Source organism: Pseudopodoces humilis, chromosome 21 (assembly GCF_049639895.1).
Source record: "Pseudopodoces humilis isolate 2021_Gansu_Grassland_sample_001 chromosome 21, ASM4963989v1, whole genome shotgun sequence".
Classification (NCBI taxonomy): Eukaryota; Metazoa; Chordata; class Aves; order Passeriformes; family Paridae; genus Pseudopodoces; species Pseudopodoces humilis.
In genome coordinates this window covers 10,235,497-10,253,505 of record NC_142220.1, presented here as the reverse complement: position 1 = coordinate 10,253,505, position 18,009 = coordinate 10,235,497, and the positions used below count along the sequence as shown (strand labels likewise).

At 49.2% G+C, this 18,009-nt stretch overlaps 1 protein-coding gene across 1 annotated transcript in view; it reads left to right on the top strand.

The window, feature by feature from the left end:
• SHISA6 (shisa family member 6) overlaps positions 1-18,009 on the top strand; it is a 173,631-nt gene that overhangs the window by 151,660 nt on the left and 3,962 nt on the right. The window contains exons 4-5 of the mRNA XM_005530942.2: positions 4,089-4,151; positions 14,887-15,039. Coding sequence (XP_005530999.1) covers positions 4,089-4,151; positions 14,887-15,039 — 216 coding nt within the window. The remainder of the gene's footprint in view (positions 1-4,088; positions 4,152-14,886; positions 15,040-18,009) is intronic.

Below are 18,009 nucleotides of genomic sequence, written 5' to 3'. Positions count from 1 at the left end.
TCATCTTCCCAAGGCTCGCAGGACAGAGGTATCTGTGGATTCAGTCATGCTCGATGAACTTATCAGCTCCAAATGTCATCAGGGAGAGGTCACAGAGAAATACAGCGGGCTCCTTACTCACCACCTGCTTTGCAAGCTCAAAAATAGATTGAAGAACGTATAAATAAGGTAAAAAACAGGGCTAAAAGAACCGCTGGAATTCGTGCTGGGAGCAAGAGGAAGATGAGGGAGCGATGCGCCCTTGTGGCAAAGGAGGCAGCAGCATCCCGGGATGCAGCCCGGGAATGGGGCCAGGGGGGCAGGGCAGGGGTCCTGCCCCTCCAGAGGGGTACCTGGAGAGGCTCCTGGAGCAGATCCTGCTCTCCCTGTGGTGCCTGGAGAGGCTCCTGGAGCAGGTCCTGCTCTCCCTGTGGTGCCTGGAGAGGCTCCTGGAGCAGGTCCTGCTCTCCCTGTGGTGCCTGGAGAGGCTCCTGGAGCAGAGGCTGGGCAGGGTTAAAGGAATAAAGCAGGGATTTATTAAAAGCCCTTCCAAGGATGCACCTTGGGCACTGCAAGAGCCCGGCCGTGGCTGCAGCCAGGATGGGCCCTGGCTCAGGAGTTTCCCACTTGGATCAGTTCTGGTCCATTTCCAGCTTGGGCTGAATTGTGCAATTCCAGCTGCAGGTGATGCAGTCCCATCCTCCCAGGTTGCTCTCCTCAATTCCCTGCTGGTTGCACTTTTTGGGCCTGGAGCTGCAGCGGTGTCCTTGGCTGTGGGGCTGGAGAAGGATTGTTGTGTGTGCCTGAGCTGTGAGGAGACCTTGCTGACACTTTGTGTGGAGTTCAGAGCTAGGTACCAGTGCAGGGCAGAACCTGGAAAATATGAAAGGTAAAAGTTCAGCCTCAGCTGAACTGAAGCAGGTCCAGCAAAGGTCCAGGAGATGCTGAAGGGACTGAGCTCCTCAGCCTGGGGAGGAGAAGGCTCAGGGGGGTCTCTCAGTGGGAGAACTGAGGAGTGAACAAAGAAGGTGGAGCCAGTCCCTTCCCAGTGGTGCCCAGTGCCAGGGCAAAAGGCACAAACCCTAACACACAAAATTCCACCCAAACATCCAGAAAAATCTCCCTCAGAGTCCACAGGGTCACGGTAAGGATTGCTCAGGTTGGAAATGACCTCTAAGGTCATCCAGTCCAGCCGCCAACACAGCAGCACCTCCATGGTCACCCAAACACGTCCCCAAATGTCACATCCATGTGTTTTTTGATCACTTCCAGGGATGAGCAGGAATCCACACCGTGCTTGCTGGGAACCAGGTGAAAATTAACCCATCTGATCCCATAGCTCTGAAGATCCCTGCAGACAGTTAAAAGGATTCCAGAAATATCCAGTTTCTTCTTTGTCCTCCATCCTCTGGTCTGGTTTTCACATTAAATTGAAATTTGACTACATGGAGGAACAGAAACTGAAACAAAGTCACAAAATGAGTTCCTGCACATTTTTTCCTTGTTGAAAACAATCGACAGTGAAGGCACGAGAGGAAAATTCAAACTAGCGAAACCTGTAGGGAACTTATTTAGGGGCACTTGAGGTGTCCTTGTGGACCTGGGCTCCTCTCAAGGTTTGCTCATCTCATGCTGGCAGCCAGGCTAAAACCCTTCCATTTTTCCATTGTCTGGATATAAGGAGTGCCTCAGTTCTGGGTGGAGCAGGAAGCAGGTGAAGATGCCCAGTCTGTTGTCACCTGAGTAAATAAACTCTGATTTTAATCCTGGTAGCACCCAGACACTCCCCATAGTGAGGGAGAGAGAAAAACAAGCAGCCAACACTCAGAAACAAATAATGGCAGTTTAACCTTATTTTTATTATTTTTGCTGTGTTTTATGGCCAGGGAGAAATAATTCACATCAAGGATCATGACTTTAGCAAGGCTTCCAGCAGTTTCTAGCAAAGCAATGTGAGATTAATTAGAGAAGCAGGGTGTTAATGAACCTGTCTGGGGTGGAGGTCATGAGAGCTGAGTGACCATGCAGGGACCAAATATCAGGGGAAGGATGGCCTGATGTGGTTCTGGATTTGGTTTCTCTGTTCCTGGTGGAAAAGGAATTTGCTTATTAAATTTGCAGGTGATATGAAGCTTGGATGACCATAAGTCTATTAGAGAACAGGATTAGAATTTAAAATGTTCTTGACAAATTGGATAAATAGCCTGAAAATAAATTGATTAAATGGAGAAAAATGAGATGCCTCGGGCTGAAGCAGGAATGCTAAAAAGCCTTTTCTGTGTTGGAGAACAATTGGAGAGTTCCTTGGAAAAGCAATAAGGAGCCATAAAGGATCACAGACTTTACACAGACCAGGAAAATTAAAATATCTCTTGTTGTGTGAGCAAGAGAAGCTGGGACAATGCAGGAATTCCACTCTGTCCTGGTTAGGGCTGTCTCAGAAACACATCCCAGCCTCGAGGAGGATCTGGCTCAGGGGGAGCAAAGGGTTCTGGAATGACAGGGACCCGAGGCAGAGCAGGTTTTACAGGGAAACAGGAAAGCAATGGTGTCAGCATGAAGGACAAGGGTAAAATGAAGGATAAGGGAGCACACAGCAACTGTGGTCACAAAGAGCTGTGGCAGAAATAAGGGGAATTCTCTCCACATCCCTGGAGGAAGATCCCATGTCTCCTTTTTCCACTGGAAAGAAGGAATTGGTTTGAAAAGCAGAAAGGAGGACTCGGTGACACAGATCTTCTGGGGGAGAGGAGATATCCATGAAAGGTTTGGGAGTAGCAGAGCAGCCACTGGAGCAATGCCCTGCAGCAGCAGAGCAGGACATGAGGGGTCCCTGGAGATCTCCTCTCACCCTGCACTGCTGCAGCTCCATCCAAGCGGGGAAGATCTGGGCAAGGATTCCTTAATGGAAACTAAAGGTGCTGGATTTATCAGGGGTCCCTTATCTGAGGATTTCATTACAGTGAGAAGGAGACAGAGCTGTTTTCCACCCCAAAGGCAGTTCCCAGTCCCAGTTCCAGCAGTGACTGTGCCATGGATTGCTTCCCCTGCACTGCTGCCTCAGTCTCACAGGATTCCCCTTTCCTGAGGGGGGATCCAGAGTTCATGTGCAGCTGTTTTGTTGCCTGGAGAGGCTCCTGGAGCAGATCCTGCTCTCCCTGTGGTGCCTGGAGAGGCTCCTGGAGCAGATCCTGCTCTCCCTGTGGTGCCTGGAGAGGCTCCTGGAGCAGAGGCTGGGCAGGGTTAAAGGAATAAAGCAGGGATTTATTAAAAGCCCTTCCAAGGATGCACCTTGGGCACTGCAAGAGCCCGGCCGTGGCTGCAGCCAGGATGGGCCCTGGCTCAGGAGTTTCCCACTTGGATCAGTTCTGGTCCATTTCCAGCTTGGGCTGAATTGTGCAATTCCAGCTGCAGGTGATGCAGTCCCATCCTCCCAGGTTGCTCTCCTCAATTCCCTGCTGGTTGCACTTTTTGGGCCTGGAGCTGCAGCGGTGTCCTTGGCTGTGGGGCTGGAGAAGGATTGTTGTGTGTGCCTGAGCTGTGAGGAGACCTTGCTGACACTTTGTGTGGAGTTCAGAGCTAGGTACCAGTGCACAACCTGGGAAATGTCACAGCTGAACCTGAGGCATCAGTTTAACTCCACGAGGCCAAACCTTGGACTCCTCTCATTGCTCACACAGGACGTGGTGGTCGTGGCTGTGCTCACAGTGGGGCAGTCTGGGTTTGGGTGGTTGGGGCTCACATCCTGCAAAGCTCCAAAGCTCCAGGGGCCTGTTCTGGATGGAGCTGGAGCAGGGGAATGGGGCACCAGGAGCAGCCCACCCTGAGCTACAGCTGGGTATGCTCCTGTCTGTGTTTCTCACCTTTGCAGAGAGCCCTCATTTGCAGGCTCAGCAGAAGGGGAGCAGATTCCCATTATCGTGCTCTCCTTGCATCTGGAATTTTAAGTGAACTGCATAACAGAATCTTCTGCTTTCTTAAGCATTTCCTTCTCCTTTCTTTAATCATGCTGAGATTTCCTGTGATACTGTGAGCTGTAATTATCATCTGAAGATCAGTGGCAATGCTAAGCTGGTTCTTAAAGGGATTTTTTTTTCTGTGAATTTCAGATGACCAAGAACAAAATTATAATCACCTGATACTAAACAGTGCCACCCAGACACCTACACATGGTAAGAGAAAGCAAAGAGCAAAATTACACACGTTGTAACTTTCCTCTGCCAGCCAGTAACATTTACTGGTACCGAAGTGTGTTTAATGTGAATGGAAATATTCCTCTGGCAGTGCTGCATGGCTGATGGTTCCCATTAACATTAAACACAGGACCATATTTTCAATAGTGTGCACAGGGAAATATGGCCCAGTCTTTTCTAACTGTGCTGATCAGCCTCGTGTCTAATTCCAAGATCCTCCTTCGTTCCCCACTTGGTTTCCTCCACCTCGTCCCAGCCTGGAGATGTTTCTTTGCTTCCTCCATGGCCAGATCCTGCCTCTCTCTGCTCAGCCCTGTTCCCCAGCCCTTCTGTCCCCTCCTTTGGGTTTCCCAGAGCAGCAGTGGAGCCTGGGCTGTGTCCCCCCTCCCTCGGAGCCACCATGGACCGACCAAACCCTGGCAGCTCCTGGCTCCATCCAGCCCCAGGCCAGTCCCTGCCACCCAAATCCCCGTTCCCCAGTCAGACCTGTGCAGTCAGACCAATTTCTGGCTGATCCCTCTGCTTCCTTCCCTCTTCTGCTGCTGCCTTGTCTGGGTCCTGTCCGTGTCCCTCCCTGCGCCCTTTGCCTTTGGAGTGTGATCCATTCCTCCTGCTGCAAGTTCTCAGTCAATCTCATCTCAGTCACTTCTGGCAGTGCTGAGTCTCTGTATTTGTTACTCTTTTTGTCCTGGTGTTTGTTTTGAATCCTGAAACCTCATCCTGACTGTTCTGGAGCTGATTTATTGCAAGTTGTGTTCACATGTGGAAATCTCCCTGCTGCTAAGGAGGGTGGGGGAACAATTGCCCATGGAAAGATCACCTAAAACCTTGGGGGTTTCTTCTTCCCAGAGGAGGCAGGCGACTCTTCAGCCTGCAAATTGCTTCCATGGTATGACTGTGTTCTTAGGGCTTCATTTTCTGCCTTCCAAACACTTCAGGAGGAAGAGTGTCAGCTTTAAACTCATCAGTGCTGCAGCAGTATTTAATGAGCCTGAACTGACAGCCCCCGATGTTCCTGACTACTCATTCTGTTTATTTTTTTACCTTCCTGAGGGGAAAAAAAAAGAAAATGGAGAAATAGGTTTGAAATTGTGTTCTCTTCTCTTTGGTCTTGGTACTCGTCCTTAAAATCCAGCCTCTGTTGGGTTCTGAGCTGTCCTTGTGTCTGCCCAGGAGCTTTAAAGCAGCTCCAGCACCAGGGTCCCACCGTATCCAAGAGCTCCAGGGAATGTGCCAAAACAATTAAACTTCCCTCTGCTCCTAACAGATGCTTTGCTTTTTTATGTACTTAAGAGACAAAAAAACAAAGGCAGATACACTCATGGTCTTGGACTCCTCATGCTTCCTGTGTCTTAATAATTTGGTTTTTCGGAGTGACTCGGATGAGCTGAGCACAAATAAGAATGTGATTCAGAGGTGCATCTTTCCTCTGAGTTATCCAGATGGCCACGGGTGCTTTTGTTCCTTACGCTCGTGTGTGCTGGTGAGCCACTGCTCGCCCAGTCTGGAACTGTGTTTGGACATTTCAAGTAAGACATCAGAAGAGTTTGCAGGATTCAGAATTACTGCTGAGCTGGTGACCAAGGTTTAATTTAATTCCCTCCCTGGCACGGGGCACATTTTCTGTGTGGTCCTGCAGGTTTGGAGGTGGACAGGAGCTGTCCTGTGGTCCCTAAGCCTGTCCCTGGCCCCCTCCGTGCAGCCAGAGCCTCTGCAGGGAGCAGAACGCGGGGCTTGGTGGCCTGGGCTCCTCCTAAGAGCAGTAAAAAAGCAGCTGAAGGTTCTCAGGGTGCCAGCCTGAGCCAGCAGGGCAGTGCCTGGAGGTGACAAGCAGCCAAAAATCCCTCCCGTGCCTGGAGCAGCTCCCAAGGGTCTCACTCCACAGGGTGAGCTGGAAACCTGGAATTCCTGTCAGGACTGGAGCTCAGCTGCCATGGGCTGGGCTCTTCACAGGTCTTTGCCTTCAGCTGGAATCCCTGGATCTCCAAACTCCCTCCATCCTGGGGCTGAGCAGCAGAGGATTCTCACAGCCAGCCCGAGGCTCTGCAGGAGAGCTCCTGGTGGAGCAGGAAGGAAAGCCAAGGTCCCTTTCCCCTTTCTGCACCGCCTGGGCCTTGGGAAAAGCAGAGCCAAATGCACCCAGCCAGGAGTGTTCCCGAAGGTCCTGGGAATCACAGCAGGATCTCAGCATCCAGATGTGCAGTGGGGCAGCTGTGCCCTGCTTTGGGAATCATGACAGGATCTCAGTGCTCAGGAGAGATCCAGATGTGCAGCAGAACCACCATTCCCTGCTTTGGGAATCATGACAGCATCTCAGCATCCAGGAGTGATCCAGATGTGCAGTGGGGCAGCAGTTCTGCTCTTTGGGGAATTGTAACAGGGTTTTGGTGTGCAGGGATGATCCAGATGTGTGCTGGGGCTGCTGTCCCACCAAGCAGCATTTTGGGGATGCCCCCAGTATCCCTGGGAGGGCCAGTGTTCAGCTGAGGGAGGCAGAGGGTGGCCAGCACCTCTTCCCATGGCAGATCCCAGGGGATGGGAGCAATCCACGCTCACAGGGAATGGGGAGAACAAGGAAAAAGCCAGTGTGACCTTGGGTCTTGGAGCTTTTGTGCTGCAGCTGCAGGTTCCCAGGGTTAAATCCCCTGGGGCTCTGGTTTAACCTGGCAGGGGGTGCCACTTTTGGGGCACAACTTCTCAGCGCAGAGCTGGGATTATCCCAGCCCTTGGTGCAAGAAGGAATAACCACAGATTAACGGCGGGTCCCAGTTAATCTGTTCTGCCAGGCTGGGAGGGGAGATCTCCCTTCCCTCCCTGCCTGGCTGGCACAGAGGGCTGGACAATGCTGGATATCTCGGGACAGGCAATTCCCAGCGGGATCAGAAGTGACCACGGGCAGGGGAGTCACAGGAGGTGTCCAAGGCCAGGCTGGAACCCTGGAAGGTGGCCCAGCCCCTGAGGGGTGGCTCTGGATGGACTTTAAGGTCTGTTCCAACCCAACCCATGCCAGGACTCTGCAGTTCCATGACTCTCCCTGGCTGCAATCCCAAGATTTCATCTCTGCTGCTGTTGAAGGCTCTGAATTAACCACAGAGACTCTGAGCATCCCACATCTTCCAAAAACCCCTTGTTTTTTCTGTTGCTGGACTATTCCTGCCCCAAATTCCCTCCCAGGACACCAAATATCCCATTCCAGAGGTACCTACAGCCCTTGAGAATCCTCAGTCGAAATTCTGCTTTCAGTGACAGACTTTAGACCTCAATTCCACTGAAATCTGAATTTCCATGTGGATTTCCTTAACTCTAGACTTTATTTCTACCTCAGCTGCAGATTTGAGCTGCAAATGAAGAACTCTACAGAAGTTTTAGGAAATGTAGTGATTTGTATGTAAAATGTGAGTGGGAGGGAGCAAGTATTAGGCTCTAAGCACAACCAAGTTTTACATATGAAATGCAGCTAAATCTTTTGATACATTAATTTATCTTGCTTAGATATTCAGCCTTCACACAAAATAAGCACATAAAATGATTTTCCCCATAAAAAACATTAAAATACGAAGGGAAAAAACCGAGCTGGGGGCACAAAAGAGAGCTGAGCATCAGCTATAACAGAAATACACACTGACTGCCTGGGCTCAGTTTCTGTACAGTTTATTGCTTTATTTTTTTACTGCTGCTGAAGTTTCATCTCATTATATTTAGTGCATATATAATTATCCTAACCTAAAGAGCACCTAATAAACATTTTTTTTTTTCACATCTTTATAAATACTGAGTGCATTTCCAAATAATATGGTTAGGAGGAAGTTCATATCACGACTTTTATGCCAGTTAATTGCATTTGACAATCATCTCAAAAAATACTGAGTAAACCACCATGAGCAGCCAATTACTTCAAGGTTTTAATTTGGCCAAGTGTTTTTCCATGGATGATGCCTGGGATTGCTCTGATGGAGGAAAATTTCATTTTACATCTGTACTTGTGGGAGCTTTTTTCAGTTTCCTCTATGTAGTCATGTATGAGTGTGGTTTATTTTCTTCCCTTCCCTTCCCTTCCCTTCCCTTCCCTTCCCTTCCCTTCCCTTCCCTTCCCTTCCCTTCCCTTCCCTTCCCTTCCCTTCCCTTCCCTTCTCTTCCCTTCCCTTCCCTTCCCTTCCCTTCCCTTCCCTTCCCTTCCCTTCCCTTCCCTTCCCTTCCCTTCCCTTCCCTTCCCTTCCCTTCCCTTCCCTTCCCTTCCCTTCCCTTCCCTTCCCTTCCCTTCCCTTCCCTTCCCTTCCCTTCCCTTCCCTTCCCTTCCCTTCCTTCCCTTCCCTTCCCTTCCCTTCCCTTCCCTTCCCTTCCCTTCCCTTCCCTTCCCTTCCCTTCCCTTCCCTTCCCTTCCCTTCCCTTCCCTTCCCTTCCCTTCCCTTCCCTTCCCTTCCCTTCCCTTCCCTCTTTATTTTTCCTTCTCTTTATCCCCTCTTTTTTTCCTCTCTTTTCTTTCTTTTCCATCCTTCTTTTCCTCCTTCTTTCTCTTTTCTTCATTTCAAAAATCCAGGCCATCTTCCTTCCCCCACACTAATAGGGCTTTGGGGGATATATTGCTGAAAAAATCCTTGCATCAATTTTCTAACATCAGACCAGAAGCTTCAATTTGGGGCAATCCCAGAAGATATGAAAATGATTCCCTATTCTGTCACATCTCCTCCAGCAATTTGTTGAGAGTTTTGTGTCTATTGTGTTTAAGACACTGTTTACAAACTCATAACAATTAAGAACTGTTTAAATTAGCTTTATCCCCAGCAGAAATATGCGGGGGGAAATGAGAAGCCGATCAGATGTGGAGCACATCACCCACAGAACAGACAGGCCCTTGATGTGCTGACCTTGGGCAGGGCTGCAGTGGGGGGAGGACCCAGGTGTGACAGGATCTGCTGCATCCACGCTGCCCCCTGGGCTGCCAGGTTCTGCTCCTGCTCTGCTCCCGGAGCACACAGACTGCTCTGGGACAACACAGCCTCAATTTTGGAATTACAGCTCGCTGGAGAATCAGGGACACGTCCACCAGCCGTGCCCTGAGAGCTGCTGGCCGTGTCCCTCTGTGCAGAGCCACCCTCTGTGCAGGGCTGGGCTGGTTTTTGGGGATGTGGCTGGGCTGAGGTGATGCTGCCCCTCCTCCAGTCACAGCCACAGAAACCTGCAGTGCTCTGGGCTGCAAGGGACCTCAAAGTCATCCACTCCACAAGCTGTGGCTGTCCCTGGATCCCTGGTAGTGCCCAAGGCTGGACATTGGGGCTTGGGGCAGCCTGGCATAGGGGAAGGTGTCGCTGCCCAGGCCAGGGGTGCAATCCAGTGGTTTTTATGATCCTTTCCAAACCATTCCATGCCTGTGGGACTTTCCCTTTGGAATCAGCTCCCTCTCCCTGCCCTGATGAGCTCTGGGCACGAGGCCCTTGCAGAGCTGGAGGGAGAAAGGAGTTTGCCATGGTCCCAAGCAGGAGCCCAGCTCTGCACAGCCCTGGCTGCCCAGCTCTGGTGCCAGAGCCAGAGTTTTGTTCTGTGCCCCCATGCAAGGGCAGCAGACTCCAGAATGAGCAGATCCTTTGCTCTGATTGCTCTGTACAATTGTAATTCCTGCAGCTCTCCCTTTCATTCTAGCAGTGCTGCTCCTCAGCCTGGTCAGTGAAGTACTCTGTGTGCTCAGGGCCCTTTCCATGCCAGTTCCCCTGGGTGACAGCACCCAGGGATGTCACTGTCACATCCCAGGGCATCACCCTGCACCCCTGTGCTGCATCCCTTCCCTCTGCACCTTCCTGCTTCAGGCTGCTGCTCAGTTCTCAGCCAGGAGCTCTGCAAGACCCGATCCTAGAGCCATCCTGACAGACACAGGGTTTTAAACACTGGCTGAATTTAAAATCCTCCCTCTCCAGCTCATATAAATGAGGGCAGCTACTCGCTGGAGAGCTCCGATTTACACCACAGAGGATCTGACCTGGAAATGTAGAAACCTCCTGGAGATTAGTCATGAGAAATGCAAAGCACTATTAATAACAGCGTTTGTAACACGAGAAAACAGAAGTGTGAAAACACAAACACTGAAGATGCACATTATAAATTTTCAGTCTGTGACCATCAGCTCTTTTGCCTGCTCTGACAGCGTGTCACTTCAGCATGGCCTGGGAGCTCTGAGTCCTGGCACAGAAAGCTCCAGAACATCATCAGCACTACCAGATTTTCCTGAGGAACGGGGCCCTTTGTAAGAACTTGCGTCAGAATCCGAGACTTTGCGTCTGAGCCTTCAAAGGCAGCTCAGTGCTGAGCAGAAGGCAGTGCTGGGGGAGCTTTGACAGAGGGCTGGAGCTCTGCTGAGCTGAAGCTGAGCAGCAGAAGGCTGGGTTGTAGCAGCTTCTCCTAGGTGACATTGTTTGCTTTCTCTGGGTGAATGTTTTAAAAGGCATCTGTTGAAATGTCTTGCAGAATTCGCACAACATATGTGCAGACTAAAATGCAAATCTGCAGCACATCCCTTTTGCCACTTGAGCTTTGTGTAAAACTTTGCCATCAATTCACTTTGGTTTTTGTTTTGTTTTGGGTATCATCTGCTCCCGTCCTTGAACATGAAAGGTTTTGTGCCTCATGTAAACACACTTTGAAAGTGTCTTCCAACAAGAGGGGCAGAGCGAGATGTGACAAGAAGACTTCAGGTCTAATCTGCACAGCTCTGGAAATCCTGAAACTTCTCTGAGCCCTGAGCTTGCAGAGAGGTTGGAAAGCACTGGCAGAGAAATGAGGCTCTGCCTCAGCACGGAGGGGCTTTGTTTCCCTCTTAGGTAGCAAAGTTTTTCAGGCAGAACTACAGAAATTGGTCAATTTGCAATCAGGGGTTAATTCTCCAATTCCAGCTTCAGGTAATGAGGTCACATTCCCCCTGTTTGCTCCTCCCCAGTTCACTTTTTTATACTTCTCAGGCCCTGAGGCTGTGGTGTGTCCTTGGATCTCAGGCCCAGAGGGATTGTTTTGTCTCACCAAAATGTGAAGACAGTAGCTGACACTCTGTATGGGGTTCAGAGTTATGAACTAGTGCAGGATCTGAAAACTAGAAAAGCTAAAATCCTGAGGCATCACCAGGATGTAGTAGGAGCATGGGCAGCCCCTCCCCAGCCCTGTGCAAGGCTGTGAGCAGAGCAGGAGCCTCTCAGAGCCTGGCCCAGGGATGCTCTGGTTCCTATAAAAACACAGCAGGGTTCAGGCTGGCCTGGCAGTTCTGGAAGAAATGCACCCACCTTGCTTGGTGGGGCTCCAGGAGGAGAGATTAGAGCTCCACAGAGTTCCTGCTCCCTTCCTGAGCTCCTTGTGCCAGCGTGGTGCAGCCCTGGCACGGGCTGTGCCAGGTACAGCTGGAGCATCCCTGCCCAGAGTCCAGCCACGGCTGCCTGGAGGGTGAGGAAATGCTGCAGAGCTGAATTCCTGCTGAGTTCATCAGAGACACAGCAGAATTTTGAAGCCTTGCATTGACTGCTGTTCCGAGGCTGCAGCAAGGAGAGTTTAGAACCCAATGAGCAATGGCTGAGGTTCCTGTGGCTGCTGTGTGTCCTCTGTGCTGGCTGAGCTTCATCCCCTGCCTGTTCCTCTGCCAATCCCTGCCAGGATGGATGGTGTGCCAGAAAATGGGCACAAAACAGCACAGAGATGCAGGATGGTGCTGAGGAAAACGGGGACCAAACTTGTCTTTCAGAGATAATCCCAGTACCATGGGACAGAGCTCATTTTTCAGCTGCCCAGAGATGGGACTGGGATGAGTGGGAATGTTGGGAACACCGTGTACAACCTCAGATGCCTTGCAGGGAATGGGACATTTCATTTGCATCCTGATTATTGATTATGACCTGCAGCTTCCATAGGAGCCCACAAAAACCCCGAAGAGAGACCAGAGACAAGCATGACTCAAATATATTGCAGGAGTGAAAAACTGCTGAAAAACTCGTGCTGAACTGGCCTCAGAATATAAATTACATGAGATATTTCTCCTTACTAGAGCGCCTCAGTTCTCTGATCTCCCCCTCACACTACATTATGCAAAAGACATCTGAAATTAGCTTTGGTCATTTCAGTTTATCCCTTATTTTGCTGAGTGATGGGCAGTGGATTTCAAGGTGACTTCTCATTTGCCAGAATCATTCTGGTCTGTTCCTGACTGCCTGGATGGGGAAAGCAGCAAGAAGAGGAGCTGATCCTGCACCAGCCCATCAGATTAACGTGTGGCACTTAATTTCACACACCTCATGCAAACAGTCAATTAATGCTCCTGCTCTGGCACCCAACACAAGCTCCGTGCCTGTGACTGGGCTCATTGCAGCATGTCCAAACCTCCATGAAAATGGAGATTAGCTACAGGTTCTGGCTGAGGAATTTGCAAAGAGATGTTACCCCGGGGTCCTTGCCACACAAGCAGGAGTAGGAGTGGGGACATGGTTTCAATGCTGATCCAGGCTCTGTTTACTGGATAACATCGAATCAATTGTTTCCAGCCCCCTGATGAATCCGATGCACTCCCTGATCCTGCAGTCAGTCTATTAGACATGGATTGAAGTCATCAGCAAGGAAATTATGTTCTCTGAGAGGTGACACTCCAGCTCCCTTGGGGCTGTGCTCTTTCTGCCACACCAGAACCTGTTCCAGGAGAGCAGAGAGGAACAGAAGGAACGGGAGAGAAGATTTATGAGCCGAGGTGGTTATTGCATTGTTAGGAGGAATTTCTCACCAGTGCTGAATTCTGTAAGGAAGTCAGGACTGCCTCAGTCTGCCTTTGACACTGTGCAGTGCTGAGGGTGGCTGGCAGGAGGTTTAGAATATCCAGGGGAAGTCACAGGGGGAGAAAAGCTGTGGAAGCAGCTCTGGATCCCCGTGCAGACACACAGATGAACTGCTGGGTTCATTTCCAGGCAGCAGGGGCAGCGAGGACAAGGTGAAATGAAAAATTCAGAGAGGAGGAAAACGTTCTGCTGTCCAACACACAGGGCTCCACATGGCAGAAAGGCAGCAGGGGAGGAGATGGCCTCACTCTTACAGAAGTTCTTTGCAGGAAACACATTCACTTATGACTCAAGTCTAGAAAAACGTCTGTGAAATGTCTGCACTCAGGCAGATTTTGTTCTGCATTTTTTTTCTGTGAAATGGGAGAAGTTAGCAAGTGTATGGATGCTGCACAAAGCCAGCAGTTTTCCCAGTGAAACTCCCCTGCTGCTCTGTTACTTTGGGGCAGAATCTGTGCCTTTATCTCAGGCGGCCCATGGTGCAGAGGAGGCAGGAGGGCTCGGGGCAGGTGAGTGCACACTGATCACGCATTGCTCTCCACGGGGACACGTTAGGGATGGAACAGGAACGTGGGACCCCAAGGCTTGCACATCCTGCTGCTCTACCTGAGAATTTACCCTTCTGGTTTCATTTCCAGACCATGCTTGAAGTGGCCTCCTCCTTGGTCTTTTGCTTCAACTACTGAGCCCCATCACTGCTGTGGGGTCTGACAGAGGTGTCTGTTCTGGCTTTGCTTCCAATAATTGAAGTTCCTGCTTTGTTAAATACTTTCATATCTGCCCATTTTAATATCTGAACACCTGGGAGTTATTTCAACAGGTCCCTTTCCCTTGGCTGGGCTGAAAGATGAAAGATGAAAGACCATTTACCAGCTTGCAGCAAAGGAACAAGCTTTCAAAACCCTGCAGACAGTCTGCCAAATTTAAAAATTTAAAATTAAAATTTAAAATATAAAATTTAAAATTTAAAATTTAAAATTTAAAATTTAAAATTTGAAATTTGAAATTTAAAATTCAATTTTAAAATTTAAAACTTAAATTTAAAATTTTAATGGTAAAATTTAATTTTAAATTTAATTTTAAAGTTTAAAATGCCAATTTTAGCATCTGAGCTCGGTGCTAATTTTCCCTGGCAGTGCCCTCAGCACTAGAATTGTGACAGAGGGTACTGAGATCCTGCCTGGGGACCCCCTCAGTGACCAACAGAATGAACATCAGTAGAGGGGCATCCTCCACCCCACAGGGATGGGGATTTCTGCCTCAGGAACCTCTCCAAGCTCTTGCCCTGCCCTCTGAGTGTCCCCAGCTGTGTCCCCCAGCCCCTCTCTGTCGCTAAAGGACACAAAATGATTCACACAAACACTTTCCAGTATCAGAACAGGAAAGCAGAACCTTTATTCTCTGACTCCAGTATTTATAGATTCTCAACAATGAGCAGGGATTGGATAATTAAGTTACCACCTTCCCAGGCACACTGGGCATGAGAAACATCCATCAAAAGATTTTTCTTAGAAGGAATGCGATAAACAACTTATGTTTATAGAACTTTCATGGGAAAGTAACTAAACCTATGGAAACATTATCAGCAGGTTTTAGTCTTCAGGGTGACCCCTCTCCACATCCCAGCACAGGAGGGTTTCCAGCCCCCAGTGCAGCAGCATCCCCCCGAGCCCTGGCTCTGGAGCTCTAATGAGAAATGTGCCCCACAGAGGGCAGCTGGACCAGCAGCCCCAGTTAAAAGATCATCCCAGACTGGTTTTGTGTCGCTGAGGGGGTGAAGGGGAGTGAGTCAGGCCCAAGAGCTGTGCCTGGGGCTGGCTGGGGCTGGCCTTGCTCCCTGCTGGGGCCTGTGGGGACATCCTGCCCCTCTCCATCCCTCCCTGCACCCTCTAGACCTGCCTTTCTCTGCTGCTTTTTTACAGACAAGCCACGAATGAACAACATCCTCACTTCAGCCACCGAGCCCTACGACCTGTCCTTCTCCCGCTCCTTCCAGAACCTCTCCCACCTCCCGCCGTCCTACGAGTCTGCTGTCAAGACGAACCCCAGTAAATATTCATCTCTGAAGAGGCTCAGTAGGTGTCAGCTCGTTTCGTTACCCTGCTCCTGCTTTGTTTGGCACAGCATTAAGGAATAATTAAGAAATCATATTATATATAAATATTTTATATTAAATATAAATGTAGGGAATAATAACCTCCCTCTGGTGGGGCAGTCCCAGGCTGGCACCCCCAGTATTGATTCCTTTGGCTGTCGCTTCCCAAGGATGTCACATCACAGGGATGAGTGCAGAGGGTCATTTCATTCCTGGGAGGGTGCATGTGGTTATTGCTTGCTGACCCTGCTGTGCTGCTCCCACTCCTCTGCTCAGGTCTGTTTCTGACAGAATCCTTCGGGTGCTCAGAGCTGCCCCTGGCACAGGCAGGGCAGGGATCTCAGCCACGGGGGCAGCTGGAAATGACAACAGAAAGATTTTAAGGTGCTTGGGAATGTCTTTTCCAGGAGGAGCCCTGCCTGCCTTGGGCAGTGCTCCAATCCACGTGCTCTGTGGTGTGTGTCAGAGCTGCTCCTGACCTGGGCCAGGCTCAGATCCACTTTCTGTTCCATGCTCTGGACCTGTTCCATGCTCAGATCCATTTTCTGTTCCATGCTCTGGACCTGTTCCATGCTCAGATCCATTTTCTGTTCCATGCTCTGGACCTGTTCCATGCTCAGATCCACTTTCTGTTCCACACTCTGTGTGTGTCAGAGCTGCTCTACTTCAGAGTCAAAGCAAAAGAGGCTCCCAAACCTCCCTTTGTAAAATGCCAGCAAGAGACAATTTTCTTATTCCATATGAAGGAGTTAAAGACAACACAAAAAACCAACCAAACAAAAAAAACCCACAAAAACACCCAACCAAACAAAATAAACAACAAAAAACCCCACAAAAACAACAACAAAACAGCACACACAAAAACAACAACAACAACAACAAAGAAACACACACACAAAAAAACAAAAACAAAAAACCACCTGCAATATCTAAAAGCTGTCATTTGAATATTACTTACTGGGCATTCATTGTTTTATTTAAAATTATTCCTTTCCAATGGGCTGCCTGTTATGGTTAGAAAAAAGTAATAAAAAAAAGTTATGAAAATATCATTAACAAATACTTATATCTGAGCAAGAAAAAAGAATTAGATATTTTTTAAATCTATGTTTCAGATGCTTGTATGGATTTCTTCAAGCTTGCCAGGCAGGGAAAAGTTACTTATTTTCCTCCAGTTAGCAAAGATAGATGGTGAAAGACCAGGGTTCTTTATCTCCCTGGCTCACCTGGGTTGTTTTGGGGGGTCTCTGAGGGGCTGGGCACCCCCTGGCAGCTGGGGTGAGAGCAGGGATGGGAGAGTGTGAGGATGTGGCTGAGCAAGAGCAGCCAGATTAATTCCGTCCTGCCTGCTGCTCCAGGGAATTGCTCTTCTCAGCTAAGAGAGAAAGGTCAGTCAGGAAGGAAGCTCCTATTTTCAGGCATATTAAACCACTTGGTGCTGGCTGGAGAATCATCACAAATGACTGGGCAGCTTGGAAATGTTAAAGCCAATTAAAACAAGGAGAGACAAGCCCAGAGAGAGAAACCTGCTGGAGCTGCAGAGGAAAAAAGCTGGGCAAATTACCTTTAGGAAAAGGAGAGGAATTATGGTGATGGCCTCACATGCACACACACGTGCATCTATTCTCACCATGATAATATAGAAGAACAGGAATTAAAACTAGCCTTGGCTGTTGTGCTCCATGTTCCATTCCCACAGCACCACAAAATGCCTCCTTTCTGCAACTCCAGCACCAGAGGAGCTCTGCTCTGCCTTTCTGCAGCAGCAGCTCAGGCTGGGGTGGAATGTCTACCTACGAGCATTTATTTGGGGATCTCGCTCCAAATGAGAAAAAACAAACAAACAAAAATAATAAAAAACACCAAACCAAAACCCCAAAAAAGCTGCCTGAGAGCAAAACTGCTTAGCCTGAAGCCAAGGCAATTGAAGCATTCAAACACTTCTGAAGTTTGGTGAGACCAGCCCTGAGTGATGTTCTAGAAACTGCCAAAAGAGGAAAGAAAGGGCAGTAAAATCCCAACCAAAACCAGTGAAAAAAGCCCAGAAAATGTGCAGAAAGCATAATTTCCAGTAATTCCAGTTCCAAATGTTTGAAAAACGCAAGGAAAGACCCAGAAGTATGGGATTGATTCAAAAACAGAAAAAATCCTGTCAAGCAATACACCAGTGATTCCTTTGTATCTGCTCACAATTCCTGCTTTTTTGGAATCCTCTTAAGACAGGTGGTTTTTTTTTTTTTTGATTTTTAAGCACATCCTTGCTGGAGAAACACACTGGATTGGAGTTTTATTTTGGTTAAAATTGCGAATGCAGTTGTCATGTGAGCACCACTGATAAGGGGCAGGGTTATCAGGTCCCAGCTGTCCCAGGGACTGTGTTGGTGTGCTGAGGCTGACATGAATCAGCCTGGAAGGTGTCTCTGCCCATGGCAGGGGCTTGGAAATGGATCATCTTTAAGATTCCTTCCAACCCAAACCATTTTATGATTCCAAGATTTCAGTTCCCAGAGAAACTTTGGTTTTGGCCCACTGTGTGAGCAGACCTCCACATTTCTCACCCGCAGCAGGTGGGCAAAGCTCCTGGAGCTCCACTCTCCCAAGTCTGGAGCTGCATTTGTTTCTCTGCTGTCCCTGGGTACAGGAATTCTGTGGTTCCAGCGCTGTGCTGAGCTCTCCCTTGGCACAAGGCACGTGGATGATGCAGCACATTCCTGTCAGGCTCCGTTCCTCATCCCTGGCTCAGGCTGACACCCCTCTCTGAGCCAACAGCCTGGAAAATGTCTGTCTGGTGCTGCCTCCAGCAGCTTGTTGGGTGTGACACACGGCTGTTCCGCCTCTTCTGACTCCTCTGAGATGGAGATGAGAAGTTTATTCCACACCTGGAAATGTTCCTCCTCCTCAGCATCATGGGGAGCATGGCCTGAGTGAGCTTAGAAGCATCTTTGATATT